We start from the raw sequence: 17,473 nt of genomic DNA, 5'->3' as shown, positions 1-17,473 counted from the left end.
TGCAGGTGCTACCCCGCTGCACGCTGCGTGCGGACCGCGCGGGCAGACCGCAGTGATGGCGCTCCTCATCCAGCGCTGCGAGCTGATGCGCTGGAACGGCTCTGCGGCGCGCTGCAACGTCCTCGACTACGCGCGAAACACGCCGCTCCACACTTGCATCCGGCAGGCGCACACCGCACCACCCAAGGACCTGAACCCACACTGGATTCGAGACTGAGGAGGTAGGGTACGCCTCCCACCTCCACACGTGCACCCGGCAGGCGCCGCACGTCGCCAAGGGCATGCCTCTCCTCCTTGAACACGGCGCCGACCCCGCCGCCCGCAACGACGCCGGCCAGACGGCGCGACTAGATTAGATGGACAGGCCAGGAACAGCCAGGTCTCGGACTGGACACCAACGCGGTATGGGTGGACGCGGGACAGATGATGACGGCACACAGGAGCGGCACACAGACACACAGACTCACAAGACACTCGCCTGCGCCGCCTGCCCGCCGCCCCGCGCCGAGTCCCCCGGGCCGCTCCTCGAGGCGCCGAATAGGCCACAACCTGTTCTTGGTTGTGTGGGCGCTGCTCCTGCTCTGCACACCTTCTGTTCACACCTTCCATTCACAGCAGGCCACACAACTCTGGGCGCTGCACCCTCGTCCCCTACCCCACGGTACCCGAACCCACCCTCCCCTGCCCACACGGTACCCGAACCCACCTAGGCACTACACCTGCTCGCCGAGCGGGCGGTGTACTCACGCCAGGAGGCTGCCGGTGTCGGCGCGTTGGGCGCGGCGGAGGGCGGCGGCGCCGAGTCGCCGCCGCCCTTTCCGACGGCGCGGCTGCTGGAGATGCTTGGTGAGGCTGGGGTGCCGCTTCCGCTGGACGCGCAGGAGGCGGAGAGCGGGAACACCGCCATGCACACCGCCGCGTTTGGCGGGTGCGTCGAGATGGCAATCTCGCTCGTCGGCCTGGGCGCGTCGGTCGGGCTGCCGAATCGGGACGGTACAGACGGCCGCGGCCGTTTGGCCTTGCACACTCGCAGCCCTTTCGTGCACGCGACGCGGCTGCGTGCCCCTTGACGGTTTTGCGTGCCATCCCCCCCCCCTGGTCCGTGCCCCTCAGGCTTCACCCCCCTCGACTCGATGCAGCCGAGCGGCGTGGAGGGGAGGTCTCTCGCGGTGCTGCTGCTCAGCCACATCGCCTCCCCCCCCCCGTGGGTACCCGACCGGCTCGTGGCGGCGCGCGCGCCATAGCTCGCCATCCATCTCCGTCTTTTAAACCTGGAAATCCAAACTCCGCGCCCCGCAGCTGCCCAGCAGCTGCTGCTGGCTCGCGTCCCTCGGGGTGGAGGCCCTCTCCGCCCCGCGCGTCGACCCCCCACCTCTGCACGCGTGGCGCAGGCGTGCCAGCTCTGCAAGCTGCCCTTCATGCTCGCGCAGCCGCAGACCGGCGGCGGCTCCCTCTCGCAGCAGCTCATGGCGCGGACCAACTACGCGTCGACCAACAATCTGCGCAAGCACCACTGCCGCCATTGCGGCCGCGTCATCTGCGCGAGCTGCTCGCCGCGCCGCTGCGTGATTGCAAAGTTCGGATCGTCGGCGGAGGCGGCCCTCGCCGGCCCACGCAGAGCGCCCCGCCCGCGCCCCCCTCACCGCCGGCTCTGCGTGACTCTGTAGGAGCGGGTCTGCCTCCAGTGCGAGAAGCTGCTCCTCGGGAGCGACTCCGCTCGCCCCAGCTCCTGATGTGAGGGTCGCGCTCTCGCCCGCAGGGGAGGGCAGTGCGCCTGTGGCCGTCGTGGAGGGTCCGGAACGAAGGGTGAAATCTGAAGGACGGGTGTCAGACCCGGCACCCGCGCCTTTAGTTTGCTCAAAAGGTGGGGGAACGTGCATACCGCCGTTTTCGGTTAGCGATGCATCGCTCGCCAGCTTTCCCAACCCACACAATTACACAGTGAGCGGAGCCCTTGTTACACCGACGCGTCTCGTCGCACCTCGCTTGGCCAGACGGCCGAGCTACCCTGGCGGTGACGGTCACGACGCGCCGGCGTCGGCGCCGGCGATGGCTAGCAGTAGCGCCACAGAGGCGACGGCGATGAGCGTGCCGAAAGCGAGCCCGACTAGCGAGGGGCGAGTGCCGCCCTATGTGTATAGTGAAGGAGATTTGGGATGGGCCAGGAGGCAGAGAAGGGAGGAGACAGAGAGAGACGAGCCTGCTCGGCGAAGGTGGCAGGCGGCGGCCGTTTGGGGATAGCACGTGGTGCTCCGTCCGCGTCGAGGACAATCTCTCGCACGCCTGCGAATGGCTCCTCGCCCGGGTCCGCAGCTTTTGGCGGCTGCTGCTGCGGCTGCTGCCTTCGGGTCCGCTCAGCGGCAAACTGTGCCGCGAGCTCACCGGAGTCCTGCTGCTGCATCAGCGCGCTGCGTGACGGGCTGCGCCACGCTGGCCGCTGCACGAGCGCTGGGAGCACAGCGATCATAAATTCTGGCGTACGGCACGGCAGCCTTTGCCTTCGAGCGCGATATGTCGGCAGAACACGGAGGATTTCTTTTCATCCGTCATCGCTGCGGGTGCCGCGACACGAGAGGTGGAGCGCGGATACATGTAAAAGGAACACGTCGTCTTCCGGCGCCGTGCTCGCTGCTCGGCCACATGAGGTGAAACGGCACTCACTCCCAAACACAACTTTCTCTGCATGCTAAAGAGAGAGATAGGATAGAGACGCATGTCGATTTTGACTCGACGGCGGCATGGAGGCATCACGTCTCCATGCCGCCGTCAAGTCGGAGCCAGTCTGCGGCGACCACAGCGCTCACCGCAGGGATATGCGAGCATTTCAGAGTGAAGCGATTGCGGGGAAGGCGCTGTTTGGCAGGTGGTGCAAACAGGTGCGGACAGCTGCGGACAACAGGTGCGGACAACTGTGATGGGACCAACAGAACAGGTGTATGTTTTTTTTGCTTGGCCGGACATCATGCTGAAATTCTGCAAAAACCTGACCGGCCCCTGCCCTGCCCCTAGTGTGCGAAAGTTTCCCAAAACTTGAGCGGCCAATGGAGTAAATGCGAAATTGACTCCTACGGCGTCTACTCATGGGATCCGGTTGATGGGGTGTACAAGAATAGAGGCCGCAAGATGTGCCCTAAATCGAATGGCCGCTACAACTGCCAGTCGCTGGGGAAAGAATGCCGTCAAGGGACATTTGGCGAGTACGAGCTTGCGTGCGTGAACTGCCCGCCGTCGCCGCCGCCCGCGCCGCCGCCCGCGCCCCCGCCTCCTTCGTCGCCACCAGCGCCGCCGCCCGCGCCGCCGCCTGCGCCCCCGCCTCCTCCGTGCGAGTGTGCGCAAACGTCGCACAACTGGAGCCACCAGAATAGTAAATGCGAAATCAGCTCCTACGGCGTCTACTCATGGGATCCGGTTGATGGGGTGTACAAGAATAGAGGCCGCAAGATGTGCCCTAAATCGAATGGCCGCTACAACTGCCAGTCGCTGGGGAAAGAATGCCGTCAAGGGACATTTGGCGAGTACGAGCTTGCGTGCGTGAACTGCCCGCCGTCGCCGCCGCCCGCGCCGCCGCCCGCGCCCCCGCCTCCTTCGTCGCCACCAGCGCCGCCGCCCGCGCCGCCGCCTGCGCCCCCGCCTCCTCCGTGCGAGTGTGCGCAAACGTCGCACAACTGGAGCCACCAGAATAGTAAATGCGAAATCAGCTCCTACGGCGTCTACTCATGGGATCCGGTTGATGGGGTGTACAAGAATAGAGGCCGCAAGATGTGCCCTAAATCGAATGGCCGCTACAACTGCCAGTCGCTGGGGAAAGAATGCCGTCAAGGGACATTTGGCGAGTACGAGCTTGCGTGCGTGGCCTGCCCGAGCCCGCCGGCGCCCCCGCCCCCTTCGCCGCCGCCGCCGCCTCCGGATTGCGACGCCCAGGGCCAACTTGCGCGCGTGACAGAAATACAACAGTCGCTGCGGAATTAGGAGCGCGTTACCGGATCACGTTTTAATAGATTTTTTGCCAGGGTGCCAACCTTTTCTTCGAGCAGCATCCTGTCGGTGGGGCACCATGCTTAGGTTAGGTTAGGTAGGAAGGTGAAGAACAGTCAGGCTCGGACTGGACACCAACCAGCGCGGTATGGGTGGACGCGAGACAGATGATGACGACACGCGTGAGCGACACACAGACACACACAAGCTAACAAGACACACTGCGTGTGGCTTCAATACAATAAAATAATCACCGTGAATCAATCCGCCGCGTGACGCACTGCGGCATGCCGCACTGCGACATGCGCGCAGCTGCACCGTTTCCCTCCGGACACCATCGTGAACTCGGTGGCCTGCGAGGACGCGGTCAGCACCGCGCCGGATCTCTCCTGAGAGCCGGCGCGGATCGCGGATGCAGCTTAAGGCTCTGCCGGCGGATCTGTGGCCTGGCGTATGCCAGGCTGCGGGTCCAAAGTGTCCCGGCGCGGCGCGCGCCACCGCCCCTGGCGCGGGGCGGGATGTCAGTACGTGAGTACGGTGTCCCTGTCCCTGTGCTCCACCTTGGCTTGAGTCAGGCTTCGGGCCTGGCCTAATCGCTCGCGCGCGGGTGTGCCTGCTTGGCTCAAGCCAAACAGCAACAGACACTTTATGTGGATGGCTCTCTCTCTGATGCCCAATGCGTGCACTCGTCCCTCTCGGTATGTGTCTTAGGTGTATTGTTGGCAAATCAAGACACAGAGCTGTATGTGTGGGTTCGTGTGTGCGGGGGCCCTCCTTGTCTCTGCCTAGACAGTGTGAGGTAGCACCAGCCGGGCTACCTACCTACCTACCTACGCGAATCAATCCGTCCAGAGCGAGCCGAGGGATTAGCGCGAGAACGGCTGTACAATGCTCCGTGCATCCTCGGTCGCCTCTGCGCGAGTCGGACGATCCTCGAGACTGCTGCTCCGACCAGCGCTCGCGCGGGGGCTGTGCGCCAAAGAATCAACATACGTTCAAAAGTGCACCAGGGATACTAACCCTCACGAATGGGCCGTCTTCAGCAAGGCAGCAGTCGCCCGCTGCCCGCCCGCAGCCGCCTCTCTCCCGGCACCACGGCACGGATGGAGGATCCACCTTGCCCGTAGAAAGCCTGGGCGACACAGGAGTCGGAAGCGTTCGCTGAAAGCTCACCCGTCCTACTCCCCTGGACAGATGGACATCAACCATGACGGTCAGCTCCGTCGCACCCGTCGCGCCTTGTTGTTATATGAGCGGCCCACGGCGGTGGCGATCGGCTGCAGAGTCACGTCGCTCGCACGCCCTCCGCAGGCACCATCACCATGGCGGAGATCAAAGACATGTGCCGCAAGCACGACATCGACATCATGGCCGACGTCATTTGCAAGTGCTCGCCTGTAGTCGTCCGTTCCCTCCCTCACTGACCGCGCGCCTCTGTGGGTCAACACCTCCGGTCGTGAACGCCCGCCGCTCCACTGGCAACCCTCTGTTCTCCGCCACGCCGAGGAATCGCACACGACACGCCACACACACCACGCACGCAAGGCACGCGTGACTTGCAGGTACCTGGACGATGACGGCTCGGGGAAAATCAACTTTGATGAATTCTGCGCGCACTACGACATGATCCAGATGGCGCGCAAGTCCGCGCGCCTCAAGCAGTGGCACCGCACGTACGGGCTGGGCGTCGCCGGCAACGTGGCCGGTCACATGGAGCAGGCGGGCGAGGCGGACAAAAAGGAGGAGGGCGTGGACGACAAGACCACGCCTCCGGAGGGGCAGAAGACGCCGGCGGCGATCTTCACGTTCTACGCGCCGCACCCTCACAGCGTGGACGAGAGCGCCGACGAGGTGCAGCAGCCGTCGCGAATGAGCCGAGAGAGAGAGAGAGAGAGAGAGAGACAGAGAGAGACAGAGAGAGAGAGAGAGAGAGAGAGAGAGAGAGAGAGAGAGAGAACTAGAGAGAGAGAGCGCGCGGAGAGGATTGCACCGCCAGCGCAGAGGTGCGGCGGACCACCGCCGCCACGGGCTCTCTTCCTAACGCCTGCACAACCTGCGCCGCAGGTGCTCCACCGGCTTGAGGCGTTCCCTGTGGCGACAGCTGTCATCGAGTACCCAAAGGCGGGAGGGCACGTTCAGGCCTGTCGCCTCCCCTCCCTCCGCCACCTCTCTCACAGCCTCTGATCTCGCAGCCTCACTGCCGCTTCCGTCACTGGCGACGACCCTCCTTCGCCGCCCTCCCTGCCGCTGCCTCGCAGGTTGAGCCTGAGATGGGGATGTATGCAGACATTGTCTACAGCGCGGACGGCTCGAAGGTGGAGCGGCTCGTGCCGAGGAAGGTTGCTGCCTTCAATGACTGCTCCATCCGCAAGCTTGACGGTGCGGGCCCGCAGTAGAGCGGCGGCGACGCGCGCCCGCAAACGGCCACCGCTCCTCGCCCTCATTCTCAGGTGCGGACAAGCTGAGCATGAAGAAGAACTGGGGCAGCTCATCCAAGGGTATCTCGATCCGCAGCTTCCCAATCACCAGCCTCGACCCGGGCACGCTCGTCGACCAGCTCGTCCTCACCTCCTACATCAAGTCGGGGCCGAACCACGTTAACGACGCCATCACGACGTGAGCGACCTCCTTCTCCCTCTCCTCCACCGCCGTCTCCCCTGCCACGTCCCCTACCCCACAGATGCTCCCCCGCCCCCTCCCACACACACCACCCCTACCACACCATCCCGACCGCCCTCGCGCGCCAGGCCGAAGGGGGCGATTGTGAAGTACAGCGAGGACGCGCCTGCGCGCAACTACATGCTTTTCGGCCCGGCTTTGCTTGACTGGATCGTTGACCGCATCAACTTCCAGGAGGACACAGGTGCGGCTCCGGGGGAAGGGGGTGGGGGGGGCAGCGAGCCACTTGCTCCACACTATGAGACTTGTACCGCACTGCCCTTGCACGGACAGATAAATGGGAGCCCGTCTTCCCGGTTATGAAGAAGAGCGAGTACCCCACGAGCATCTGGGTCGCGCTCGGCGCTGGCGAGTACACTGAGTGGGGGCAGAAGAACTTCCTCCAGCCAGGCGACGAGTCGCTCGTGATCATCTACGACGAGAAGAAGTACCCGAACGGGCCGTCCGAGCTGGAGGTGGCGGCGCTGATGGACGAGTACCCGGCGCCGGATGGTATCATCGCTGTGCACCAGACCTTCGTCTAAAACTCAAGGAGAGGGCCGGGCCGCGGTACCTGCGCGGACAGAGAATAGCACGTACACATTGGCTCGTCGGTCCCACATTGCCCCACACAAGCTACATATGTGATAGGTAAGGTAACGTAAACTTCTCGACACACATGTGATGTCGGCACACAAAATGAACATACATTTTGGAGAAGTGGGGTGCCACCTCTGCCGTCGGTGTCACGAGAGATATCGGTGGGAGATGCATCACAGGCATCACGCTTGCCACACTCAATGATCGCCGCGACCCCCCCCCCCCCCCGCCGCCGCCGCCGCCGCCGCCGCCGCCGCCGCCGGTCTCCCGCGCCCTCCCGCCCCACACCGAAACACAAACCGCGCCCCGTTTCTGCCTGAGAGCGCTGAGGACTGAGCACACTGCACCGCGTGTGCCCCCCGCGCGCTCAGTATGCTGGGCCGGTCGTCTCTCTCCTCGCCGCGTCAGCGACCCCGCCTCTCTCTTGACATCCCTTCACGGAGGGTCAGTCCGTCTCCGCGTCAGACCGGTGGCGGAGATCCGTCTCCGGAGGCCAGCCGAAGCTTGCGCTTGGCGCCTGCGGCCACGCCCGAGGCGGCCTGCTCGTCGTGCTCCAGCTCTGCCGGGCGCCTGCGCTTCGCGCCGGGCGCGTGCGGCGGCGGGAGCAGCGCGCCCATGACGACGTCCTGCGGCGAAGTTGCGCCGCCGTGGAGTCGGCGCTGCCTTGCGGAGTACTCCTCGCAGAGGACGCGCAAGTTGATGTTTGGGACGAGGGTCTTGGACTGGAGCGGCTTGCGCGTGACCGGCGAGACGGCGGCCTTCTCTCTCGTCCAGTACGCCTCGATCGCCTTCCGCTCGTAGCTCTTGCCTGCGGAATACGCGGCGTGGGGTCACGCGCGGGGAGTTGGAGCATGTGGAGCGCAGAGCAGCTTCTCGCCGTCGAGCGCGACGACGGGGTCGGTCATGAGCGCCAGCGTGATGCAGCAGGTGAGCTCGTCTGGAGCCTGAGGAGGGAGCGTGATGATGAGGACCGCTGTTGCGCGCAAGGGCCTGCGCTGGTGGGGCGCTGGTTGTGGGACGCTGGGGGGGCGGCGACAGCGCGGGCGCCTCGTTCTCCAGCGACACACCGCGCAGTGCCTCGATGCCGGGGAGGAGCCCGTCAGACAGCGCGGCGCGCAGAGGGCTTCCCGCGCGGGCGGCGTCGCCAAAGAGGCCGTCGGGCTGCCGCACGTGCGCCTATGCATCCATCTCACACAGCCGGTCAGCCGTGGGTGATCTCGGCTGCCTGGGTCAGTGAGATCGCTCGAGCGCGCCCCCGCCCCTCGAGCGCGCCCTCGCCCCTCGGGGCTAGAGGGGCTAGATCTCGGCCAGATCTCGGCTCCAGATCTCGGCCAGATCTCGGCCCGATCTCGGCTACGATCTCGCCCGCAGCGTCTCGAGCGGCACGAGGTCAATGCGCAAGGCCGGCAGCACCGCCACCATCTCGTCGGGCGTGTGTGCCGCAGCCCACGGCCGCAGCGCGTCAAGCAGCGCCTCTTCGGCGCTTGCGTCGCCGTCCACGTCCGCGTCGGCGCCTGGCGACGTTGGCTGGGCCAGCGCGCGGCGCTGGTCGGCAGAGGAGCTCGACGGCGTGCGCACCGGCGCCGCCGCCTGCTCCGCACTCAGCTGCTCGGTGGCGCACGGGGGCGAGGGGCCCGAGGCCTCCGACGTCTCGGGCGAGGGGCTGGTCGGGCGGCTGGCTGAAGGGACGGTGGTTCGCGTCGGGCGGGCGGCGAGCAGGCGGCGGACTGCGGGCGCGCCGAGCCGGGTGGCGCCCTCCTCGAAGAAGCGGCGCAGGCTGCGGGAGTCGGCGAGGGGCCGGGCGAGCGTGTCGTCAAAGAGGATTCGTCGGAGCGGGTCGGCGCTGGCGGGGCGCATCGGGTCGCTCGCGTTTGCCTCGGGCGACTCGCGCTCGCATAGCGCATCGTAGTACATCACGAGATCAACCATCGAGGGCGCCTCCTTGTCGAGCCCGTGCGCGCTGGCCCAGGCGCGAAGAAGAGCGAGTCGCCGCTCGTCCTTCACGCAGCGGAGCTCGATGCGGACGGTGCAAAGCGATGACAGCTCCGCCCTCGCGCTCCCCGAGTCGTCGCCGCCGTTGAGCGCGCGGCCGAGGCGCGTGACCGAGTCCTGCGGCGCAGCATCGGTCTCCTTGTCCGCACCATCGGCCTGGACGCGACACGCAGCTGATGTATCGCCGCAGCTGGTGGTGCTGGAGCTGGCTGCGGCGGCGGCGCGACAGGCTCCTGCGACATCCTGACCGACGGCGCCGTCGGCGAATCCTCCTCCTTTTTCCCGGTGGCAACGACGCGGTCGATGAGGTAATTCAGCACGCCCGACACGATGGAGCCGGCGACATGTGACGGCGAGCCCGTGTCGGGGTCCGTGCCGTCCGCGAGCGCCACGTTGATCGGGCGCGGCTCGGGTGGTTGAAAGAGCTCTGTCCGGAGGTCGATGCTGAGGCACTCAGACATGAACGAGGCACGCATCGATTCCACCTTCGGCGATGGCTTTTCGGTCCCACGCGCCTTCAGCTGCACGTCGTACACGGTCAGCGGGTGGTCCGAGGCGCATTCCCCGTCAACGGAGAGACTGATATCGAACTCGTCGCACTTCTTGAGCTCATTGGCCCCGGGCTTGCGTTCCGCACCGCTTCGTGGAGTCACGTTGAGGAACAGGATAATGGACTTGCCGGCGCCGGTCGTGCCGGCGGGGGAGAGCGAGACCTTGTGCTGCCACGTCGAATACGACGGGTTGCTGCCTGAGATGCGAGAAAAGTCGGAGAAAATCACGTCGCCAACCAGCAGCAGCCCATCCGCGCTCGCGTCGGGCGGGAGGACGTCGACGAGCGTGACCAGCTGCGAGATATCGAGGCTTGCGAGCTTGCTCGGGGCCAGCAGATGGTTGAGAGAGGACTTGTCGATGCTTTCCTCCGCCAGCCGAACCACGACACTCTTGTAGCCGGCGATGTCGGCAGGCGGGTCCGAGCGCTTGGAGAAGCGCTTGGAGAGGCAGCAGAACATGCGCAGCGCGGCCTCGGAGTCGATCCCATCGTCAAGCCGGGTGGTGGTCGCTTCGAGCGAGGCGCTGAGGGCGCGCGTGATGCCTCCGCCCGCCGTCAGCGCCTGCGCATGGTCGCCCACGCGGACGCACAATTCCAGGAACTCGCAGTGCAGCGACTCGCTGTCGAATAGGAAGTCGAACATTGTTTCGTCGCAGTCGAAGTTGTTCGCCCCGCCGGCATTGAGGAGCGACTCGTGTGCCAGGCGCAGGAAGAGCTACGGAGGGTGGATCGGAGTCGAGTGGGCGTGCGTGGCGAGAGAGAGGTGTGATGGGCATGAGAAGAAACCTTGATGGCGCGCCGCGAGCCTGGGAGCGGCACAATGGCGAGGCCCTCCTCCCGCGCGATGGCGATCGCGTCGGACGTCTCCGCGACTTGGCCCGCCGCGGCCGACGTCACGCCGGCCGAGACCGACGCCACGCCGGCCGGCGCGACCGATGCCGCGCCGGTCGAGGCAGAGACCACGTCAGCCTTGTCGGCGACCGCCACGGCCGATTTTTCGATGTCGGCGGCGGTGGCTTTGTCGATGTGGACCTGGAGTTCCGGCGCAAAGGCGACGAGCGCGGCCCCGTTGGTGTGCAGGCCGACGGTGTCGCCCTCGCCGAGCAGCACGACGTCGGACTCAAAGGCGTGCTGGAAGAGAGGCTGCCAGAGATCGTCCATCGAGAGTAAAGAGGTCGCCGTCGAGAAGCGCTGTGGGAAAAGATCTCAACGGGAAAGTTTGGGGGGCAAACCCTGCCCGGCCCTTCCTTTAAGATCTTGAGAGCCACAACCGCTGCCAGAGCTACCGCGTCAAACGAAAGCGACGCGGTGAGACCGGGCATTTCGTGGACATCTCGACTTTGGGAGATCTCAAGGGCAGGACCAGAGACTGACGTGAGATCTGCCCCTGCATGTGAGGGGTCAAAGTGCGGGGGAGTCGCCACACGAGGGCAGGCGCGGCGAGGGCAGCGGCGACGGGGAGAGGTAGGCGAGGAGGTTATCGCAGCGGCGGAGCTGCAAGGCGCGCCATTGGGCGAGGCGCTTGTCGGCGGCCACTTCGACGGCCTGGAGCTCGGCGGCGAGCTGCGAGCAGCGCTCGACCAGCGAGGGTGCGGGGAGGCAGCCTGCGCTCGCCTCGAGGGCAGTGAGCTCCTCAGCTACCATCCGCACTCGGTCCGCCGGCTCGGGCGGGGTGGGCAGCCTCCGAGGCGAGAGGGCGAGCGAGGCCGGCCTCGGCTCGGCCTCGCCCGCCTTTGGGCGCCCCTGCCCGACTCGACGCCCGACCGCCTCGAGCGCGCCGTCACGTGTCCGAGCCCGCCCCTTGGCGGAGCCGTTGACCTTGGCCGTGGGGCTGGAGCTGTCGGGGTCGGAGAGGCGCGAGAAGGGGAGGGAGAGGGGCCGCCCGCAGCACGAGGAGGGGCGGGCGGGGCACCGCCGGGCGAGGAGGATCATGGCGGCGAGGGCGCCGGCGGCGAAGGCCAGCGGCCACGCATGGCCGTAACCGGCCTCCCCTGGTGCGTCCCGAGCTGCTCCCTGGACGAGGCCCACAAGGTAGGCTAGCGCGGCCGGCGGCGAAAGCGGCGGCGGCGGTGGCGGCAGCGGCGGCGGCGGCGGCGACGGCGTCGACGACGGCGACGACGGCGACGACGACGACGACGCCGACGACGACGGCTGACATATCGGCGACGACGGTGTCGGCGGCGGCAGCGGCGGCGGCAAGCTCGGGGCGGGCAGGGAGGGTGCCTGGGAGGGCGGCGACGGCGGCGATGAGGGCGGTGCGGTGGGGGGAGGAGGGCCGAGCGGCGGCGACGGTGGCGGCGGCGGAAGCGGCGGCGAGGTGAGGATGATGCAACCAACATCAAACGGCGAGCGGCACGGCGCGGCCTCTGCGCGTATCTTGTCGTTGCAGCAGAGCTTCTCGCCGCCGCTGCGCGACGTGCAGCCCCAGTCGTAGCCGCACTCGCCGCAAGAGGCGGCGCAGCACGCGGGCGCCGCTTCGGGTGAGACGATGCCGCACGAGCACGAGGGAGCGTCCGCCGCGAGGCCGGCGGCGCAGCTTTCCTGCTTCGGCGCGAGAGGCCCGGGCAGCCGCATCAATGCGTCTCGCGCCACGAGGACGGCGTTTGGAGGCGGGGACGGCGGTGGCGCTGGCGGGGACGGCGGTAGCGCGGGCGGTGGCGAGGGCGACAGCGAGGGTGGCGGCGGCGAGGGCGATGGGGGCGAGGGCGGCGGTGGCGAGGGCGGCGGTGGCGAGGGCGACAGCGAGGGTGGCGGCGGCGAGGGCGGTGGGGGCGAGGGCGGCGGCGGCGAGGGCGGTGGGGGCGAGGGCGGCGGCGGGGAGGGCGGCGGTGGCGAGGGCGACAGCGAGGGTGGCGGCGGCGAGGGCGGTGGGGGCGAGCGCGGCGGTGGCGAGGGCCGCGGTGGCGAGGGCGACAGCGAGGGTGGCGGCGGCGAGGGCGGTGGGGGCGAGGGCGGCGGCGGCGAGGGCGGTGGGGGCGAGGGCGGCGGCGGGGAGGGCGGCGGCGAGGGCGACAGCGGCGGCGACGACGGTGGCGAAGAGGGTGGCGGACTCGGCGGAGTCGGGGGGTTGGGCGGCAGCGGCGGCGGCGGGTTTGGCAACGACATTTACTGTGTTAGCGGGGGGACGCCCAGCTGTGTCCAGGCCACAAAATCGTCACGCCGTTTTTTTTACATTCACAGCAGGTGTGTGTACTTTTTGCTTGGGGCGACACTCATGCTGAAATTCTGGAAAAACCTGAGCGGCCCCTGCGGTGCCCCTACCTACCTACCTACCTACCTACCTTACTTATGGGAAACTAAAAAAGAAATCACTCGATGGGTGAAGGTGGGGTACTATACCAACTAAAGTGATGGCTGGTGGTACTCTCCTGCACCCACAGTCCTTCCTGTGACATGGCAGGCCACTATCAAGCCCTACAAGCACCAGATCACCCACTTGGGGAGGGTTGACGTCGTGATTTCCGCGGAAAATTTCTTTTTCTGCTGTGAAAATTCCGGTGTGAAGAGAGGGAAAAACCCGAGGGGAGGGCCCAGACCTACCCTACCTACCCCGGCATGAGTGTCGCCCCAAGCAAAAAGTACACACACCTGTTCACAGGCACAGAAAGTCGAGATTCTACCTACCTACCTACCTACCTAGTCGAGAAGGGAGAGACAGCAACGACAGCCAGAAGCCAGCGCTGGGTACCAGGAAGGCGAATGCGATGACGGCCTCTAGTGTGAGCTCTAGCTAGTGAGCTCATACGCACGCCGGCAGATCGCGACTATAGACAGCGAGTTGTTAGGAGCCGACCGACCCTCGCGTCCGGTGCTCATCGGCCGGGCGGGCCACCGACAGGCTCGCAGCGCGGTGCACGGTGGACTCCCAACTCCACTGGCGGTCTCATCTCAGTCTAGCGACCTGCCTCCAGCTTCTCAGTTCTCACTGACTGGCAGTCTCTCGCAACCACAGGCACACTGACACAGGGGTGGCAGGGGCGGCGGCAGGAGTCTCCCACATACTATGCGGGCCTCGCTAGAGGTGCGTCCTGTGTGTGTCCTCGCCCTTGAGGGTCTTGAGGGGGAAGGGGAAGGGGCTGTTTGTCTGTGCATGCATGCATGCATGCATGCATGTGTGTGTGTGTGTGTGTGCGCGCGCGCGCGCGCGAGCCGCCCCGAACGACCATAATTAGTCCGTGCCAGTCTGCTGGGGAAGGCAGCGGAGTCGATATGTTTAATGCGTTATTCAGCGCAGTTTGCACGCTCGGGTGGCGTTCGCCCGTTGGAAAACCACCTTCAGGTCGCGGTTGACCATAAAAGATATTTTTTGGTCACAAGGGGCTAGCTATTCAAGACCACCCTAGGACTCCCGGCACTCTGTGCCTGACTCGGACGGGACTCGGAGGCATCGATATCATCCGGAGCGAACCACAGCGCGTCGGGCGGCTCGCGCCAACCTAAGGGGTTGTAGCGCCGGAAAGGCGCGCGCGCGCCCGCGTCGTCGATCGCGGCCATCTCGGCGTCGGTAAGCGTGAAGTCGAGCGCGCCGAAGGACTGCCGCACGCGCTCGGGGTTGGACGAGGTCGTCACCGGCATGCACGCCCGCTGGATGAGCCACCGCAGCAGCACCTGCGTCGTCGACCGGCCGTGTGCGGCGGCGGCGGCGGCGCACGCGGCCACGACACGCGCGCTGCCCGCCGCCGCGCCGCCGCCGCCGCCCTCAGCCGCGGCGCGCTGCGGCCAGAGCGGGCCGAAGCACGCTAGGCGCACGCCGCGCGCGGCGCACGCGTCGCGCAGCGCGGTCTGAGCGCACTGCGGGTGGCACTCCACCTGGTTGATTGTCGGTCGCACGGCGGGGTCCGAACCGAGTATCTCGTCGAGCTCGGCGACACCGCAATTGCTCACGCCGAGCGCGCGCACGCGCCCGGCGGCGACGAGGCGCTCCATCGCACGCCATGTCGCGACGAGCGGCACGTCGGCGCGCGGCGTGACGCCGCGCGCCTTGTCCGCTGGGTCGCTATCGCGCGTCCATGCGACGGGCCAGTGGATGAGCAGCATGTCTAAGTACTCAAGGCCAAGCGCAGCGAGCGACGCGTTGACGCTCTCGGCGACGCCCGCGTCGTCGTGGTGCGTCATCCACAGCTTGGAAGTGAGGAAGAGCTCACGGCGCGGCACGAGCCCCTCCGCGAGCACGCGCCCCGCGATCGCCTCGGTGCCATAGAAGCGCGCGCAGTCGATGTGGCGGAAGCCTGCGTGCAGCGCCGCGCGCAGCGCGTTGGCGGTCACGTCGTCCGAGACGTGGCGGTGCCGCGTGCCGAGGCCGAAGGCAAGGGCGGGCACCGGCGCGCCGCTCACCGTGCGCAGCGGCGACGGCCACGATTCAAGGGCCACGGAGGACGGGGCTCGCTCGGCCATCTCGCTCATCTGTGATGCCACCCAGCTGATGCCACCCACCCTCAATTACAAAACGAAGAGCCCACAGCACACCCACAGAGCAAGCCGATCGGCGAAAGAAAAACAATTAGTGCGAAAAGAAAAGAAAAACGCGCAGGCAGCCCATCCCCAGTGCCCATCCCAGCAGGAATATAGAAATTCTCTGTGCTCTGAAATGGTCTGCGATCGGTTTTTCTGCGTCGACCGGGACGCTTTGCAAAGCACGAGTTTAGAGAGAGAGAGATTTTTAGCAATACCAAACAAATCTAACTTTGTTTTGTTCGAGTTTAGTCGATCCAGCCATATTCAGCGCTACCGCGGGGTTTGGGGGTTGGCGGACGCGGGCCGACGAGGGGTGGCGGAGCTGGGGTAGGATCTGGACCCTGCTCCGGCTTTATATATTGTGCCAATTTGTGGGTCATGAAATTTGGTGACCTCGGGTAAGGGACCCTAGCTAAGGTAGGACTGGGGGTCCGAAACCCCCAGGATTTTTCTCGTCCGCGAGAAGGCCAGGAGCCAGGGCGGATATCTATCCGAAAATGACACAATTTTCACAGATTTCAAAACTCTAAAAAGTTAGAGTTGTTTGGTATTGCTAAAAATCTCTCTCTCTCAGATTTCAAAAACAAAAAGGGTGCTTTTTATCCGAAAGACCTCCTCAGGAGGAGGAAGAGGAAGAGGAAGAGGAGGAAGAGGAGGAGCTGGGCACTGTCAGCCGTCGGCTCGCACACCCCACCGCCTCCATCGACTCCAGCGGGCGGGCAGAGGGGTACCCGGTGGCTCCCGGCCCTCGGGCCCCCGACCCGATGGTGGAGCCGTTGACCGACGATCTTGGGCTGCAGGTGGGGTGTGGTTGGCCCCTGGCAGGTGGACCGTCACCGCGGGCAGCCTGGCAGGAGCCGGCTGCAGCCGGCGCCCAGGAGAGCCAGCCTGAGACCGAGCGCGGCCGCCCACAGACCCCGATCCTCGAGACGCTGTGGCTCGCGCGCGACGCGGGCCGCGCGCTCGGCCGCCGGCTCGGAGGCGCGGCGTCGAGCGCGCTCGTCGCCTGCGGACTCAGGCTCCAGCAGCAGCAGCAGCGGCGTCCCGAACGAGCAGCAGCAGCAGCAGCAGAACGAGCGGCGCTGCGGCTTTTTGCCCTGTGACTGCGCCACCCCCGCGCTCGCTCACTCAGCAGCGGCCTCACCGAGGCTGAGGAGCGCGCGGGGATCGCTACAGCGGCGGCGGCGGCGGCAATGGAAAAGATCGTCGCCGCCGCCAAAGCTGCCGCTGCCGCCGCCGCCACCGAAGCCGCCGCCGGCGCCGGTGGCAGCGGCGGCGGCGGCGGCGGCGGCGGCGGCGGCTACAACAGCGACCGCGCGCCGGCGGTGCGCTCTTTGTACTTTACTGACGGCCGGCTGCCGTCCGAGCGCGAGCTCGCCGCCGGCGCGGCAGCCGAGACTTACGTTTGGTCGTTCCCAGTCTCAACGACACTGGGGGGCGCCGCCTCGCGCCGCTCGCGCCACTCGGGCGGCGCGCCGTCGGGTGACCTCGGGCTGCCCTCGTTCGCGACGGTGCTAGTCGACACCGCCTCCGCTGCCAACGGCGTGTGCACTGACCGCAACGAGACGCGCGTCTTCTTCACCACCACCGACGGCGCGCTCTGGGCCGTGCGGCGCGACGGCGCCGACCCGGTGCGAGAGCCAGAGCGAGAGACAGAGAGAGAGGGAGAGAGAGACGGCGCCGCGCCGGCCGCGGTTTCGGTGGTTCTGTGGGCCCCGGACGGGAGGGGCTCAACCGGTGGCGTGACCGTGGCGAGCCGAGACGCCGAGAGAGAGAGCCGCCTGCCAGATGGATCGCCAGCCTGAGGCGGGAGGGCCGACGGCCACCGGACATTTGCGCCATTTGCGGGCGACCGGACGGCCACCTACTAACGGCTATCAACGGCCACCAACGGCTAGGTCGAGCTCGCCGTGCTCCGCAACAACGAGCGCGGCGGCGGGCTCGACATCGACGCCGAGAACTCGATCCTGTACGGCGGCGGAGGAGGGAGACAGAGCCGGTGTGACCTAAGGTATACATAGCAAATAGAGCCAGTCCGACCCTGGCCCCCAGGTACTTTGTGGGCACACGTCCGCGCATTCACGCGCCCGCCGGAAGTGACTTCGCCGCGCCCACAGCCGGAATTTCAAACGCCTCACTCGCGGTCGGGTCAGCTGGCGGGACGCTCTACGCGCTGGTGACCCCGCTGCTCCCTCTCTCCCTCACTCTGCCTCTGCCTCTCCCACTCACCCCCCCCCCCTCAAC

The 17,473-nt window shown here is 66.6% G+C and overlaps 7 protein-coding genes across 7 annotated transcripts in view; 2 read left to right on the top strand and 5 right to left on the bottom strand.

Annotated features, from left to right (window-relative positions):
• Positions 1–710: 710 nt before the first annotated feature.
• EMIHUDRAFT_112680 (hypothetical protein) lies at positions 711–1,667 on the top strand (the record flags this gene model as incomplete). Its single annotated transcript, XM_005784101.1, has 3 exons — positions 711–993; positions 1,114–1,208; positions 1,392–1,667. Coding segments are annotated over 3 exons (654 nt in total), but the record flags the coding sequence as incomplete, so codon positions are not given.
• A 354-nt stretch (positions 1,668–2,021) lies between these two features.
• On the bottom strand, positions 2,022–2,467 carry EMIHUDRAFT_231570 (hypothetical protein; the record flags this gene model as incomplete). The annotated part of the gene is made up of 2 exons (XM_005784100.1): positions 2,022–2,107; positions 2,245–2,467. The coding sequence occupies 2 exons, from the start codon at positions 2,465–2,467 to the stop codon at positions 2,022–2,024; spliced, it is 309 nt and encodes a 102-aa protein (XP_005784157.1).
• A 2,367-nt stretch (positions 2,468–4,834) lies between these two features.
• EMIHUDRAFT_364869 (hypothetical protein) lies at positions 4,835–7,322 on the top strand. The gene is made up of 9 exons (XM_005784099.1): positions 4,835–5,022; positions 5,170–5,188; positions 5,287–5,362; positions 5,538–5,826; positions 6,040–6,114; positions 6,234–6,354; positions 6,426–6,591; positions 6,723–6,838; positions 6,928–7,322. The coding sequence occupies exons 2-9, from the start codon at positions 5,170–5,172 to the stop codon at positions 7,176–7,178; spliced, it is 1,113 nt and encodes a 370-aa protein (XP_005784156.1). The 5' UTR covers positions 4,835–5,022; the 3' UTR covers positions 7,179–7,322.
• Positions 7,323–7,694: 372 nt separating this feature from the next.
• Positions 7,695–10,936, bottom strand: EMIHUDRAFT_231568 (hypothetical protein; the record flags this gene model as incomplete). Its single annotated transcript, XM_005784098.1, has 6 exons — positions 7,695–8,041; positions 8,301–8,409; positions 8,647–8,874; positions 8,962–9,381; positions 9,453–10,490; positions 10,562–10,936. The coding sequence occupies 6 exons, from the start codon at positions 10,934–10,936 to the stop codon at positions 7,695–7,697; spliced, it is 2,517 nt and encodes an 838-aa protein (XP_005784155.1).
• Positions 10,937–11,029: 93 nt separating this feature from the next.
• EMIHUDRAFT_364867 (hypothetical protein) lies at positions 11,030–11,797 on the bottom strand. Its single transcript, XM_005784097.1, has one exon. It carries the CDS (start codon positions 11,705–11,707, stop codon positions 11,177–11,179), a length of 531 nt encoding a protein of 176 aa, XP_005784154.1. The 5' UTR covers positions 11,708–11,797; the 3' UTR covers positions 11,030–11,176.
• A 2,266-nt stretch (positions 11,798–14,063) lies between these two features.
• Positions 14,064–15,187, bottom strand: EMIHUDRAFT_364864 (hypothetical protein). Its single transcript, XM_005784096.1, has one exon. It carries the CDS (start codon positions 15,176–15,178, stop codon positions 14,096–14,098), a length of 1,083 nt encoding a protein of 360 aa, XP_005784153.1. The 5' UTR covers positions 15,179–15,187; the 3' UTR covers positions 14,064–14,095.
• A 1,919-nt stretch (positions 15,188–17,106) lies between these two features.
• EMIHUDRAFT_112677 (hypothetical protein) overlaps positions 17,107–17,473 on the bottom strand; it is a gene marked incomplete at both ends in the record, with an annotated part of 2,614 nt that continues 2,247 nt past the window's right edge. Inside the window, one exon of the mRNA XM_005784095.1 lies at positions 17,107–17,196. Within this exon, the coding sequence (XP_005784152.1) occupies positions 17,107–17,196 (90 nt within the window). The remainder of the gene's footprint in view (positions 17,197–17,473) is intronic.

Source organism: Emiliania huxleyi (genome assembly GCF_000372725.1).
Source record: "Emiliania huxleyi CCMP1516 chromosome Unknown EMIHUscaffold_173, whole genome shotgun sequence".
Classification (NCBI taxonomy): domain Eukaryota; phylum Haptophyta; order Isochrysidales; family Noelaerhabdaceae; genus Emiliania; species Emiliania huxleyi.
The sequence above is the reverse complement of the archived record's forward strand: the minus strand, read 5'-3'. Positions and strand labels throughout refer to the sequence as shown.

Bases quoted from the DNA above. Each gene is read 5' to 3' on its own strand.
- EMIHUDRAFT_364869 (XM_005784099.1), top strand. The intron at 5,363-5,537 runs GTGCTCGCCTGT...CGTGACTTGCAG, and splicing joins ATGGCCGACGTCATTTGCAA to GTACCTGGACGATGACGGCT. The intron at 6,355-6,425 runs GTGCGGGCCCGC...CCTCATTCTCAG, and splicing joins CTCCATCCGCAAGCTTGACG to GTGCGGACAAGCTGAGCATG.
- EMIHUDRAFT_364867 (XM_005784097.1), bottom strand. From the start codon at position 11,707: ATGATCCTCCTCGCCCGGCGGTGCCCCGCCCGCCCCTCCTCGTGCTGC.
- EMIHUDRAFT_364864 (XM_005784096.1), bottom strand. From the start codon at position 15,178: ATGAGCGAGATGGCCGAGCGAGCCCCGTCCTCCGTGGCCCTTGAATCG.